The 14,638-nt window shown below is 44.8% G+C and overlaps 1 protein-coding gene across 1 annotated transcript; it reads left to right on the forward strand.

Moving 5' to 3' along the window:
* Nucleotides 1-507: 507 nt before the first annotated feature.
* Nucleotides 508-9,108, forward strand: LOC118246041 (high affinity choline transporter 1-like). Its single transcript, XM_035542810.1, has 8 exons — nt 508-685; nt 1,696-1,809; nt 3,494-3,649; nt 4,148-4,296; nt 4,814-4,957; nt 5,951-6,104; nt 7,058-7,275; nt 8,587-9,108. Exons 1-8 carry the CDS (start codon nt 508-510, stop codon nt 9,106-9,108), a joined length of 1,635 nt encoding a protein of 544 aa, XP_035398703.1.
* Nucleotides 9,109-14,638: the final 5,530 nt, after the last annotated feature.

Raw genomic sequence — 14,638 nt, forward strand, 5'->3', positions numbered from 1 at the left:
GCTCCCTAGCTTTATTTTGGTTATTATTGTGGATTTACTTCAGTTAACTTTAGACAAATTCTTAGCTCTATCTGCTGTGGTAGCCTTGTACCTAGAACCTAGAAAAATACAGATTATTTTCATACCATTGCGTATCAGACAAAATATAACATTTCCCTCATTTAAGCCAAACTAGCATTACCCCTCACATCAGTGCTCACTGACTCTCAGCAGCGCTAATTCCTACTCTCTTGTTCCTTTCTCCCTGTAAGAGTTGGGTATTTCCTGAAGAAGGGGAAAGACTGAATTGCCAGTAGTCCTCCAAGACAGAGACTCTGCATCCTGTTCTCAAGATTTTTGGCTTCATAGCACTGTTTCATACTGTATTATCTCTTGCAAAGTACAGTAAACTAATACTTAGCAGTTTCTTTATGAAGCAGCACTATTTTTTTTTCTGATTATAACCTCTATCAAATAATATTGTCATCAATTCACTAGCCATCTATGACCTAAATTAAGCAACAGAAAATGGCTCTAAATATACCAGGATTGGTATCTTTGAGTGTATTTTTTACCTTCACTTTGGCTACGGGAATCTGGGCTTCATGGAAAAGCAAAAAGGATCAGCAGAACAGAAACCCAACCGAAATGGCCCTAGTTGGAGGCAGGAATATAAATGTTTGCATTGGATTGTTTACTGCAACTGGTAAGTTTTCTTAAAGGACTTTTTAAATTCTTCTTAAAACACATGCATTACACAGATTTGGGGGACTTCTTCCTTTCAAAGCAGGTTACCTCCTTTAATGTCAGGGCAGATTTTACTTGAGCGTGGCTTTAAAGGAGTATGGTTTCATGAATCATTTTGGGATGGATTCTTCTAAACCTCTTCACACTAAGCAGAACCTAGTGTTTATGTAGATTCTTTTAAATTAAAGAGCTTAATTTAAGAGTTTAGTTAAGAGCTGAAGAGTTTAATTTAGGAGTGCCTGAAGAATGTGACAGTTTTCATTAAGGAGGAGTGTGGTCTTAATCTTGAACCAGTTTCTGTTATCTGGCATTTTACACCTGTGACAATCTAGTTTTGTGTGGAATAAATTGCTCCTGGTGTTGAGCACTGGGGTCTCACCTACTGGGAAATATAAAGAGAATTTTCCCTGCTGACCACTGATCTTTTCTTCCCTTTTCTCTCCTTGCTGCATGGCATTATCTGAAGTTTGATTTCCTGACTCTTGTTTGTCAAAGGCTGTCCAAGAGATATTTGTCTGCCTGTGCTGTAGGTTTGCTATTCTGACTGTAATGTCTGCTTGCATTTGTTTTCCTAATGTCTATTTTGTCAGCCTGTGTAAGGCTGAAGGATGGTCTATCAGCCACAGCAGAATAACAAAAGCAATTCTATTTTCTCCAGCAAAAGCATTCCACTGAGAAAAATGAAATGCAAAATAAGTATATTCAAATTGCCTCTAAATGTCTAGACACTGAGGTTTTCCATAGAATCATAGATATTCCTTTTGAACCTGGGGAATTACGTAGGGTAAGATTCTAAGACTCTTACCCTCATTGAGCAGTACATCTCACTTCTAGTATATAACTTATGAAAGAAAAGAGGAATGTGATTAAATGCTTGTACGAAAAAACATTCACAAGCTCTCACTGTTCTACAGGACTAGATGAGGACACACACCATAAGACTTAACTCTGCATCTTTCGTGTTTACAGCCACCTGGGTTGGAGGAGCATACATCAACGGCACAGCTGAAATTGTCTACCTGCCTTCAAAAGGACTGCTCTGGGTCCAGGCACCCCTGGGATTTGCCTTGTCCCTTGTCATTGGTAAATAATTCACACAGTAATCAGGACACAAAATCTTTCCAAAAAATCACGAGTGTATTAAGTTGTGTAACAGTCTAGAGTACATTTTAAAGGTGATTTTGTTCCCTCAGTCTCTGACGGATCCAAAATAAGCATTTATAATGCTGTCTCCTGACCTGAAACATAAGAAATCAAGGTAGCTTGGAGCTGGCATAGAGCTTTGTCTGTTTAAAGCAATTTATGGGACAAAAATCTTATCTGAGAACTTTGGGAGCATGTGGCTATGTGGATATCACCTTTTCACCACAGCTTGTTAGTCAGAGACTAGTGAGAGTATCAGGATCATTTACACTTTTTCTTTGAAACTTTTGTGTGACGAAGTGATACCATTTCATTTCCCCACTGAACAGTCTCATCTCAGTATGAATGTGTGATGCATCCATCTGTGTCTCACCTAACAGCTGTTGTTGAAACTGTGACCCACAGCCTCCTGGGCGAGCTACTTTTGCAATATCCTTTATCTGTTCCTAACTCCAAGAATTACTGAGCTCATGCCGAGGTTCAGCTGTCTTGCTGAGACCAAGGTTTCTTCCAGTCCACACTGAAAGTTATGCCGTAACTCTCTAGAGACATGGGAAGATGAAAGTGAGGAGACCTGTGTAGACCTTGCACTCTAGGGCTTTCAGAAAATACAATAACCTTTTTTCTCAAGTCAGAGAAAAGAGCACAACTGACGTGAATATGAATCAGGCTTGGAAATATAGTGCCAGCATTTCTTATGTGAGTAATTCTTACTAATGAAATTGAAGAGTGCAGGTCTGATCCTGCAATCTTTACTCAGGTCAGTAGTGCCCAGACAAGCAGTCCTGTTGGCTTCAGGGTTAGGCACAATACGTATTCTTTGCTTTTAATAAGACAGCTGCATGACTGAAGACTAATATTTAGATGAAGGTGGGTGAAACTCAGCTCTGTGCACAGATTAAAACAACATAATTCTGGGAAGAGACAATGAAGCCACCAAAATGAAAATGTAACCGGAAAAGCAACATATATCAACATGTTGCATCACATGGTCAAGGACAGAAGTTTGTCTATTTTTAGCCAAATAGGCATTTTCAATACCTCTTTCTGCCAACTGACATTTTCCAGGGGAAGCATTTCAGAAGACTGTCTGTCTTTGGAGATGAAGAGGAGACTACATGCAGGTGTCCTCTGAGCTAATGCATGAGTTCCTGTTAGAGTCAATGGAGATGTCCTCCAGACACTCAGTGGAACTAGATTTCAGCTCAGTCTTAAGCAGACATTTAAGACCAAACTTCAGTTGCTGAATCATACGTATTTTATGCTATTTGTGATGTCCTAGGGGATCCTATCTGGCCTACAGTAGCCATTCCAGAAACATACAGGTCTGCCAAAAGTGGAGGATCATATCTGCCAGCTGCAAGCAGATGTCCCTGATAACCTAGAACCTATCAGATGGATGAAATCCCCCATTTAAGCAAATGAATTGAGGCCCTGGCACTTGGTTGGCTGCATTGTTCCCTGTAACCCAGTATGTACAGATTTCAATCTCACTATAATGGTCTGAAATACACCTTTACTATACTATACTATACTATACTATACTATACACTATAGTATTCTTACACTTTTCCTACCATATAACACATGCAAAATTCTATTAAAATGTCATCACTTCTGATAGGTGGTTTCTTCTTTGTAAATCCAATGAGATCCAAGAACTATGTGACAGTGATGGATCCCCTCCAGGAAACATATGGGAATGTGATGGGAAGCTTACTCTTCATTCCTCCACTGCTAGGAGAGATGTTCTGGTTTGCAGCTATCCTGGCATCCCTGGGTAAATAACTGCTTCACTGTTACATTTGTTAAAGGACATATGGCACAAATAGAAGAGTGTAATACACATGAGGTAATTGAGTTGTACAAAGCTGTGGGAAGTTGTGCTTCATGTCTCATTTTCTGTGAAGAACAAAAGCATTTCTAATTTCTGGAAAATATGTTTTTAGATTTAAAACAAGCAATGGTAGTATTGTATCTATGCATGATATCATAACAGAGTTCTGGCAATACGATCTAGTACCTTCATCTTGCCTGTGGGAGAGAAGAAGCATTAAGTCAGACTGACTTGGCTAAGGCCATGCAGCAAGGTAGTGGCAGAAGCATAAAGGGAACATGGGCTCCCCTGGGTCCTCGCTCTGCACACTTTCTTCTAGACCATGAGGTCCTCAACCAGAATGGTGTACTGGCATCAAGGGAATAATGTAACCTTACTTATTCTGTATGCTGTGTGTATGAAATCTGTGATAAAATACTTGACCACTATCATTTTCTGCAGGAGCAACAATGAGGGTCATCTTGGATATTGGAGGCTCTTTGGCTATCATCCTCTCAGCATCCACTGTCATACTCTACACTCTACTGGGAGGCCTCTACTCTGTTGCATACACAGATGTCATCCAGTTGGTTTTCATTACCCTCAGTCTGGCAAGTCCTGTGCATTTCTTTGTTACCAGTTTCCTAACCAAGGGACAAAATCCTGCTCTTTTCAGTATGTCTCAGGCCAAAAATAATTCCATCAGTACTGTTCCTTGCCCTACAGATCCTCTTCAGGTCTCCTGAAAGGTCTGACAGTCCTTAGGCATTTTGGACAGTGTTCACATGAGCTATTGGTCTTTCTGGGTGACAAGTTGCTCACACGTAAAGTCAGCAGAGCCTGTCCAGAATAATCTTGGCTGGAAAGGAGAGAGACCTGTCTACTGAAGGCATCAATTGACCTGAATTAATGGCTCATATTCTTGATGATGCCATGAACAAGACACATGTAGATTTAGGGTAAGGAAGGAGGAAAAGGAAGTCTCTGAGTCTGGGTTTAATCTAATATTTTATTTTTTTTATATATAATGTTTTATATTCTACATCTAACTTGATTTCAATGTCTGAATAAATTTCCCTAGAACAAGGATCTTGGGGAAATGGTTAACTATTTCCATTTCTTCCCTAGTGGGTCTGTATCCCCTTTGCTATGGCGAACTCTGCAACAGAAAGTATTTATTACACTGCAACTCATAAATATTACCAAGACCCTTGGATTGGAAAAATAGAAAAACAGTATCTTGGAAGGTGGCTGGATGACTTCTTCTACCTGGTATGGAATGTTTCTTGGACGAGTGGTTGGGAGAAGGAAATGTGCAGGAGTTTCTGTATGGAAAGCTTATGGGTTCTTCCAGCTGGTAGTGCTACAATGCACAGGTGGCAGGGGCAGGATGAGGTGTAAAACCTTCTCTCTGCAACACACTGAATGGACTGGGGAGATCCAGGGCTCAGCTCTGGGTAGGAAAGAAGAGGTAGGTACACTCCATCCTGCACCCATGTGAGGGTATGCAATGTCTTACTCTTGAGTAAGACCATCCAAGGAACTAATTCTATTCCTGGCACTAAATGAGGCACTTTGTATCTTTTGAGAGGTAGGTCTTGCAGTCATGTGTTTTTAACACAATAATGTAAAATTCCCTCTATCTGAGAAAAAAAAAGAAAAAAAAACTGTTAAAATGGCACTGCTGCAGGTCATCAGCTAGCACGGTGTCATTGGCTCCACTGCACAACTCAGCTTTTGAGCTATCAGTATATCCAAGACTGCGGTGGGTTGTTAATATCTCACTAGGGTGGTAATAGAGACACACAGAAGCTTGAGTTTGTTTGGTGAGGATAGAAACTTCAGATTTTATCTGATGAAATTCATCTGCTAAGCAATTGAAAATGGTGATTTTTTTAAAAAATAATTTCTCGTAAGATTATTCTCTAGCTAACTTTGGGCAAATTTTTGTAAAAGCTGCATTCCTGAAAAACTTCGCTTCTGCTCTCCTTCCTCTGATTCTCTTTTACCATGCCAATCAACCCATTTCTCAGCTTTCTCAATCTGCTACAGCTTTAATCTGTTTTGATCAAAATTTCACATCCATTGCAATTAAAACAAAGGAAAAGGACACCCTCAATGAGAAACATTCAGCCTCAATAGCTAAAGTTGGGCAAAGGTTACGCATTTGAAGTGAGGTTTTAATCACAGGAAAGAAAGGATGTATGATGCCCTATGGCAGTCAGGCATCCAGTGGGAACTGTTGCTAACATCTGGATGTTTCAGGTTCTTGGGAGCATCCCATGGCAAACCTATTTCCAAAGAGTACTCTCGGCAGCCTCACCAGGCCAGGCCAGGTTCATCTCCTACCTCTCTGGACTAGGGTGCTTTTTAATGGCCATCCCTTCCGTGCTCATTGGTGCAGTTGCAGCATCAACAGGTAAAACTGAACTGTTTGTCTCTGAATAACGAATGTATTTTTGTCAAAGATGATTAAAACAGGACCCAAATAAGTCCTGATTTATATTTCCAGCTATTTCCGAACCAATTGCCCTAAAGACCCTCTATGGGAGATGTGGCTGCCAAGCCAGAAGCTTGTACCAGAAATGTGGAACCCTTTGAGGTTCAATGCATGACTACTTACCTTACAACAGCCCCAAAACCTGTTTCAGTCTTTATGGTGAAATGATTTTTCATGCACCTTGCGGTGAGGAAAGAGGAAGGCAGAACATGTAAAACACCGCATAATCCTCTTTTCCAAGAAAAGCTATGCTTGCTTCTCTTAATGTCTTCTGCATGTAAGACCCAGTAGTATTACTACAGATTGCTTTTAATGTTCAGGAGAAAACCTGCCTGGAGGAATCAAGATACTTCAGTCCCATAAACCTACAGCCCCTGCCCAGGAGTCCAGTCCTGTGTTGGCTGTGGGCAAGGGTTAAAGAGCAGCCAGATCACCAGACACTTATAAAAAACACCTGAACTTACAAATTCATCTGTCATTAGGGACATTAGAGGAAAACTCCGTTCTCCTCTGAGAGGCCTCTGATGAGTGAGGTCTAGAAGTCTGATCTTTAAGGATCCCATTCCTGGAAACACACAAAGCTTGTTCTATAGACATTCATCTATGTCTATAGACATTTCTATAAACTTTTCAGCTATTTCTGTAGATGCTACTGGGGAGAAGGAAAAATTTTGATATGGTGAGAGTTGCAGCATGCTTAGGGATAACATAAGAGATGATAAGAGAATCTCACCAGTGAATAAAAGTCCTAAAATTCTGAGTGGGCTTCAGTCCTTAGCCCTCTTGTGACTGGTCCTGGTGGAAAGGCAGCTTCAGAGAGCTGAAATATCAGTGAAGGATTTGCTGTGACTTTTCCTTCTTCTATCTTAAAGACTGGAACCAGACAAGCTATGGTCTTCCAAGTCCACATGAGAGAGGAGAATCTGCTATGGTACTGCCGTTTGTTTTACACTATCTCTGCCCAACATACGTCTCCATTGCTGGCTTAGGAGCCATCGCTGCTGCTGCAATGTCTTCTGCGGACTCAGCACTTCTCTCTGCCAGCTCCATGTTCGCTCACAACATCTACAGAAAAATCCTGAGGAAACAGGTACTTGGTTACAGCATTCAGAAACTTTGGTGTCAGGTTAGATGCTCTAGTTTCAGGACAGATGCAAATCCACTCTGCATTGTCCATGATTAGAGGTGTCTGTCTTTCAGCTGCTGAAGTTCTAGAGCCATGAAATGTAGGTCAGGGATATTCATAGAATCACAGAATCACAGAATGGTTTGGTTTGGAAGGGACCTTAAACCCAGCCAGCTCCAAAACCCCCTTCCACAGGCAGGGACACCTCCCACCAGACCAGGTTGCCCAAAGCCCCATCCAGCCTGGCCTTGAACACCTCCAGGGATGGGGCATCCACAGCTTCTCTGGGCAGCCTGTGCCAGGGCCTCACCACCCTCTGAGTGAAGAATTTCTTATGAATATCTAATCTAAATCTCCCCTCTTTTAGTTTAAAGACTTCCCCTGCTGTCCTAACACTGCACCCCCTGACCAAGAGTCCCTCCACAGCTTTCCGGTAGCCCCCTTTAGGTACTGGCAGGCCGCTGTAAGGTCTCCCCGGAGCCTTCTCTTCTCCAGGCTGAACCCCAACTCCCTCAGCCTGTCTTCACAGGAGAGGTGCTTCAGCCCTCTGATCATGCTCATGGTCCTCCTCTGGACCCCTTCTAATTCTTCCGTGTCCTTCTTGTGCTGGGGGCCCCAGAGCTGAACGCAGGGCTCCAGGTGGGGTCTCAGGAGAGCAGAGCAGAGGGGGACAATCCCCTCCCTCAGCCTGCTGGCCACACTGCTTTTGATGCAGCCCAGGACATGGTTGGCTTTCTGGGCTGCAAGCACACATTGCTGGCTCATGCCGAGCTTCTCATCCACCAACACCCCCAGGTCCTTCTCCTCAGGGCTGCTCTCAATCCATTCTCGGCCCAGCCTGTGTTTGTGCTTGGGATTGCCCCAGCCCAGTTGCAGGACCTTGCACTTGGCCTCGTTGAGCCTCATGAGGTTCGCACGGGCCCACCTCTCAGGCCTGCCCAGGTCCCTCTGGATGGCATCCCTTACCTCCTACATGTCGACCACACCACACAGCTTGGTGTCATATACTCAGTAGGGATACAAACGCCCCCTGCAGTGAGTTTTGCTCTTCATAAAATGAGTGGTAAAAAGTATGGACTAGGATATTTGTGGAAATAGCATAAAACCATAACCCTTAGAATTACAGAGGGCAGCTCCAGTGCTGTTGCAGCCATGTTCAGAGCAGGAGAACCAGGGTGGCCATTGGTGGTGCCACGTGGAAGCAGTAAGGGCTTGGTGGGAACCAGCCTGGGGCAGGGCAATGCTGTTGTAATGTTACAATCTCCTGTTTTACAGGCTACAGAAGGGGAGGTCTTATGGGCCATGAGGATCTCCATGCTGGTGTTTGGGGCTGGGGCTGCTGGCCTGGCTTTTTACTCCAGCTCTGTCTACGACCTCTGGTTCCTCAGCGGGGAGCTGGTGTATGCCCTGCTCTTCCCCCAGCTGTGCTGCGCCCTCTTCATTCCCAGCACCAACACCTACGGCTCGGCTGCTGGCTTCTTGGTTGGACTCCTCCTGAGGCTGCTGGCGGGGGAGCCTGCCCTGAAAATCCCCCCTGTCATCCACTACCCAGCTTGCTCCCTTGTGAATGGGACCTACACACAGCTCTTCCCCTATAAAACATTCACCGTGCTTCTCACCCTGGGGACAATCGTTGCTGTTTCGTACCTGGCCGTGGTTTTGTTTCAGAGAAACCTCCTTCCCCGCAGATGGGACGTCTGCAATGTGCTGGGAGAAACCCGCTCCCTCATCCCCCTGCGCTGGGTGGACAAATGGACAGGTACTCAATCAGTTGCACTGCAAGATAATCGTGATTAATTGTGGGGCCTCGTTTGAAAGGACACACTGCTTTCAGCAGTTAGCGTCTGGAGCTGCTTTTCCCTTTGCTTTCTCCAGCAATGAATTATTTAAAGTCCTCGCAGAGTAATAAAGATGCAATCCATTCATGCAAGGAGAATGAGTGAGCTCAAAGTCTGACGTGATTAAAGGTGCGCGGTGGTGGAGCATGATTGTGTGGCGGTGACCACAGGCCCAAGCAGTGGCTGCTCCAGGGTGTCCCTGATTCCCCACCCGAAGGCAAGGCTCCAACATTTATGACATTCTCAAGTCACATACTCTTCTCACCACAAAAGAGACACATTGATGTTTAATAGGTTAGGCATTCCTGATTTAAAGGGAAAAAAAAAAAAAGGAAACAAAAAAAGAAAAGGTGAGTAAACCTATTCCCATTGAAACAGCTAGAGTTTTAGTTTAAACTTCCCTGAGGGTGGCATTAGATATAAAACACAGATTACTGAATGCCATGCAATCACCACAGCAGTCAATCAGTAATATCAGTTCTACACTATTCTTTGTATGCTTTAGAAACTTTCCCTGATATCACAGTATCTTTTGCATATGCTTCTCCCCAGCTGTGGTCTCAGATCACGTAGGCAGTCTGCTGTCACGTGGCTGAGGAGAGGACATCCCCCCTGACCAGGACCTGGTCTGGCAGAGCAGAGGAGCAAGATCACAGAATCACAGAACAGTTTGGGTTGGAAGGGACCTTAAAGCCCACCCAGCTCCACCCCCCTGCCATGGGCAGGGACACCTCCCACCAGACCAGGTTGCCCAAAGCCCCATCCAGCCTGGCCTTGAACACCTCCAGGGATGGGGCATCCACAGCTTCTCTGGGCAGCCTGTGCCAGGGCCTCACCACCCTCTGAGGGAAGAATTTCTTCCTTATATCTAACCTAAATCTCCCCTCTTTCAGTTTAAAGGCATTCCTCTTGTTCTATCACTGTACTCCCTGATAAAGAGTCCCTCCCCAGCTTTCTTGTAGGCCCCCTTCAGGTACTGGAAGACAAAGCAGAAGCCTTTAATTACTGGATTAAAAAAAATGTGTTACATAGCCACTATTCACAAAAACTTAACCAGATGGAAAACTGGAGGAGGTGGCTGAGAGACTCATGAGCAAGTGAGTTCTCTAACACACCTGGTTAAATCACTCGTACAGAGGTGTTACCCAAGCTGAATAGGGGGATGCTGTGAGACATCTTCACAAATTGATGTACAGGACTTCAGAGGACTGTGATGACAGAACAGTGATGGGAAGAGGCACTGGGCCTGCCCTCAAGGACATGAAACCTTGAGGGTGCAATCCCAAAAGATTCAAGCCACAAAGTCTTTACCAAAAAGCGCCTGGTACCATGTTTGGATAAATTCTTAATGGGTCAGAAAAAAATATGGCCCAGCTAACTATTGGGTTTGGTCCATTGCCTGAAGTCTGATGGACTGAAAGCATCCCTCAGGCATGGGTTGTTAAGATAGGAGCTGAAATAAAGATTCAGAAACGTCCTGCAGTGATGGCTCACATGGCTGTCTAGCTCTCCAGGGGTCAGTCGCAACCCACCCACCACGGCTAGCAGGAACTGGGCAGCCCCTCACCACAAAGCAGCAGTGGGAGCTGCTGTGTGTGGAAACACCTGGCAATGGAGGGACGACACATAACAGCATATCCACAAGACACACAACAGCATATCCACAATACCAGGGAAATGGACAGCCTGCCAAGCTGCAGAGGATGAAAGCAACATGCTGCTTGGTGAGTTGTGTCCAGCACACACTGTGCACACACATGGTGAAAAGCGATGCTGCTGCCACCATGCACTCCTGCAGCAAACTCAGTGAGGAGCCACGCGCTACTCTGAACTGTACCAAGGCAAGGTGCAGTGACTTGGGACGAGGACCGGCAGCCCTGGTCTCTAGATACAGCCTTGATCACTCTGCCCTCCATGGAGAGCATCCCTTAAAATGCCTTCCCCAGCATCATCCTCAGCAAGATGGAGATTCTGCTCTTCATCAGAAAGATTATCACAGTACCTTGTTCTCCACCCTCGTGTTGGTAGACACCTGTATACAGCAGTCCTGTTGATACGCTTTGTTAAATCAAGTCCAGAAATTCTTTCCTATATCTCTAGAGACTGTCATTAATCGAAACGTGTGTTTAGAAAGCACAAAAACAAATGTTTGGAAAATTAAAAGCCCTAGGCAGTCACCCGCTGAAATCTTCCACACCAGTGATTTGAGAGGGAGCATGTGAGGTCGTGCTTAGCTAAGGGAGACACCAAAGCTATCATTACCTCAGCGCCAGAAGAACCAGGCTCTTGTTAAATCACAGTTGCTATAGCTCGTTGAGGAATACTCCCCTGATTTAGGGATGACCTAGTTTGGGTGCTGGACATCTCTCTGTGTGGAGCAGACCAAAACTTTCCCAATGCACTTTGCATAAGGGCCTGCTGCATGTCCCAAATAAGAATAAAACTCCAAATTCCTCATGTCAAGGCCAGCATCCCATTCACAGACCACCCTACCCAGCAGCTCTGAAGGGCAAATGACTCAATCTTTCTTATCAGAAAGAGCAGTCAGGCATTGGAACGGGTTGCCCAGGGAAGTGGTGGTGTCACCGTCCCTGGGGGTGTACAAGGAAAGGTTGGATGTGGTGCTTAGGGACATGGTTTAGTGGCTGACATTGGTGGTAGGGGGATGGTTGGACCAGATGATCTTGGAGGTCTTTTCCAACCCTAATGATTCTATGATTCTATGATCTGGACATATCTTTTGTCTTCACCACTGTGCCCAACTTCTCCAGCTGTTCCACTGCAGAGTCCTCAAGCTTGATATTAAATCAGGCATTTTTCCTGGCAGGCAGTAGATCCCCAGCTTCCCAAGGCAGCACCGAAGTCCAGCACTGTGAGGTAGAACATTGCTGACGAGCATCACCACCACGGTCACGTCACCACCCAGCATCACCGCAGAAGACTCTCAGCGTGTTCAAATAGGAACATCCTTAATGCTGTGGGGGGTATCTGGCACACTCAGCAGAGACACTTTGCCCTTACAAAGCTCCTCTGAATTTCATACCGCTGAAACACACTGCTTCACGTGGAGAGACTGAAATGGCAAAGACACAATGACTGTAACTCTCCCGAATGTTTACCATTTTCCATCCTTATATGACTCCCTCCTCAGAACATCCCCCAGCAAGCTTAAAAGGAAAACATTCATCAAGGTCAGGCAAAGTTTTGAAAGAAATTAGCTGCAAGTAAAATAAATATAAAAGCAATTCTAGCCTATACTTAATGACAAAATGCCTAGTTGTTCCAGTCCAGCACACCCAATGTCCTTGAGGTGCTGCCAGCACAGGGGATAATGACCCAGTGAAATCATTCATCTCACAGGTTTCTGCCTCCAGTTCACTATACCCTTTGTTTCTTTGCCCCCTCTTCATAAAAAAAATAATAATAATAATTTGCTTGGACACTGTAGGGCCCCAATTAGCCCCTCCATTTGTGGGTTTGCCTCCTTTGCATCCTAAATATGCCCATGACACGATCTCTGTACAGTTCCAGTTTTCATTAACTTTTCCCTGTCCACATGGAAAAAAAGAAAAAAGAAAAAAAAAGAAAAAAAAAAGCTACTGCCTTTTTCTGACATTTTTAAGGTTAATCATATCCTATCTTTTTGGAAAAAAAATGCAATTTGGGAAGTGTTTGGTTTCCAGTGCATATCCCTGATGTGTGTAGATATATATATATATTTATCCCTGATATATATATATCCCTGATATATATATAAATAAGTTCCTATACTGATAGGAACTATCCCTAGTTCCTCATTAGGCATTCATGGATGTCTGGTTTACATAAATGAGAAAAATAGGAATATGAGACCTCACAAGGGAAATCTGTATCTCTTCCCCTTCTCACTTATGCTTAATTTTAGGAACTCCTAAATGTGTCCTCACGGGCGTATCAGCTGGGGACCAGTCAGGGAACCAAGAAACACTCACAGGTTTGTCAGACATTCCTAACACGGTAAAAAAGATACTTCCACGTGAGCTATGGACTGTGTGGGGCCAGGATGAACTTTCCTTCATTTCCACAGAAATGCCATGCTCTCTGACTTTATCCCCACATGCCGCACTCCAATCTTGCCTCGCAGTTCTCAGGCTTTATGGTTCCTTCTCGTGACTCGAGCAAGGCCTTTGATGCTGCCTCCCACAACATCCCCACGGGCACACTGAAAAGTAAATAAATAAAAGAAAAAAATCTCACTTTGCTGATTCTTAAAGCTTCTATGCCAGCCTTCATCCCCAGGGATGGAAACACTGCTGCAGCAGTAGGTGGCTTGCTTTGACCCTCAGGTAGTGTATCTTTGCAACTGGAATCTGGGCTGCCTGGAATAATCAAACGAAGGAGAAAAATGTGAACCAGAGTGAGGTTCTGTGTGCCAGACAGAGAATGGTGAACAAATGTCTTCAACATCAAACAAGCTTAAGAAGAATCAGTATATATGGCAAGTCTATATGGTGTATGTGCCTAAAATGTATTTCCTATTTATGGACAATATGCCTTAGGCTACTCATTGAATTCCGCTGTGCTCCACATTTCCAAACCCTCAGGGAGGGACAGCACTTTAGGTGACTCCAGGAAGGTGACTTTTGAGGTGAAAGCCCCATTATACCTGGAGAGCACTGGTTTTCCATGAGCTTCTAGTCAGAGCTGGAGGGCAGTTTGCCCGGCCAGCTGGACTCCCAGCCCCGCAACACTGGAGGTTCCTTCTCGTGACTCGAGCAAGGCCTTAGATGCTGCCTCCACAACATCCCCACGGGCACACTGATGGGGTTGGGGTGAGGGAAGCGGAGAGCGAGGTGCACAGAGAGCTGGCTGCACGGCCAGGCACCTGGACAAGGGGAGAAATGGGGAGAAAAGGGGAGAGATGGACACGCTGGAACGAGCCTGGTGAAGGACTACGAGGGAGATTGAGGGTTTGGAGTACCTGTCATGCAAAGAGAGGCTGCAAGAGGAGGGAGTCTTCATCCTGGAGAAGAGATGGCTCAGGGTAATCTTGTTGACGTGTATTAATAGCTGATGGTGGGGGGAGAAAAGAAGTCAGGGCCAGACTTTTCTCAGTGGTGCCCAGTGACAGGACAAGAGCCAACAGGCACAAACTGAAGTACAAGATAATCCCTAAGAAAAGTTTTTTCACTGTGAGGGTGAGGCGGTGGCACAGGTTGCCCAAAGAGGTTGTGCAGTCTTTATCCTTGGTGATATTCAAAACCAACTGGACACAAGTCTCAGCAAGCTGTTCTCACTGATCCTGCTCTGAGCTAAGGTTTGGACTGAGGAATTTCCAGAGGTGCCTTCTCTCCTCTGTGACGGTGACCCTAGAAGACTACAATGCCAGTTTCATGGTAGGATAAAGAAGCTGAACTCCAGCAGCAGCATCCCTTTGGTGGGCTGCACAGGGGCTCCTTTCAGGTACGTTCTCACTTTAGTCATCAATAATAACAAGCAGTTAAATCCTA

This window comes from Cygnus atratus, chromosome 1 (genome assembly GCF_013377495.2).
Source record: "Cygnus atratus isolate AKBS03 ecotype Queensland, Australia chromosome 1, CAtr_DNAZoo_HiC_assembly, whole genome shotgun sequence".
NCBI classification, from domain to species: domain Eukaryota; kingdom Metazoa; phylum Chordata; class Aves; order Anseriformes; family Anatidae; genus Cygnus; species Cygnus atratus.

Bases quoted from the DNA above. Each gene is read 5' to 3' on its own strand.
- LOC118246041 (XM_035542810.1), top strand. From the start codon at position 508: ATGGCTCTAAATATACCAGGATTGGTATCTTTGAGTGTATTTTTTACC. The intron at 686-1,695 runs GTAAGTTTTCTT...TCGTGTTTACAG, and splicing joins TGGATTGTTTACTGCAACTG to CCACCTGGGTTGGAGGAGCA. The intron at 6,105-7,057 runs GTAAAACTGAAC...TCTATCTTAAAG, and splicing joins TGCAGTTGCAGCATCAACAG to ACTGGAACCAGACAAGCTAT.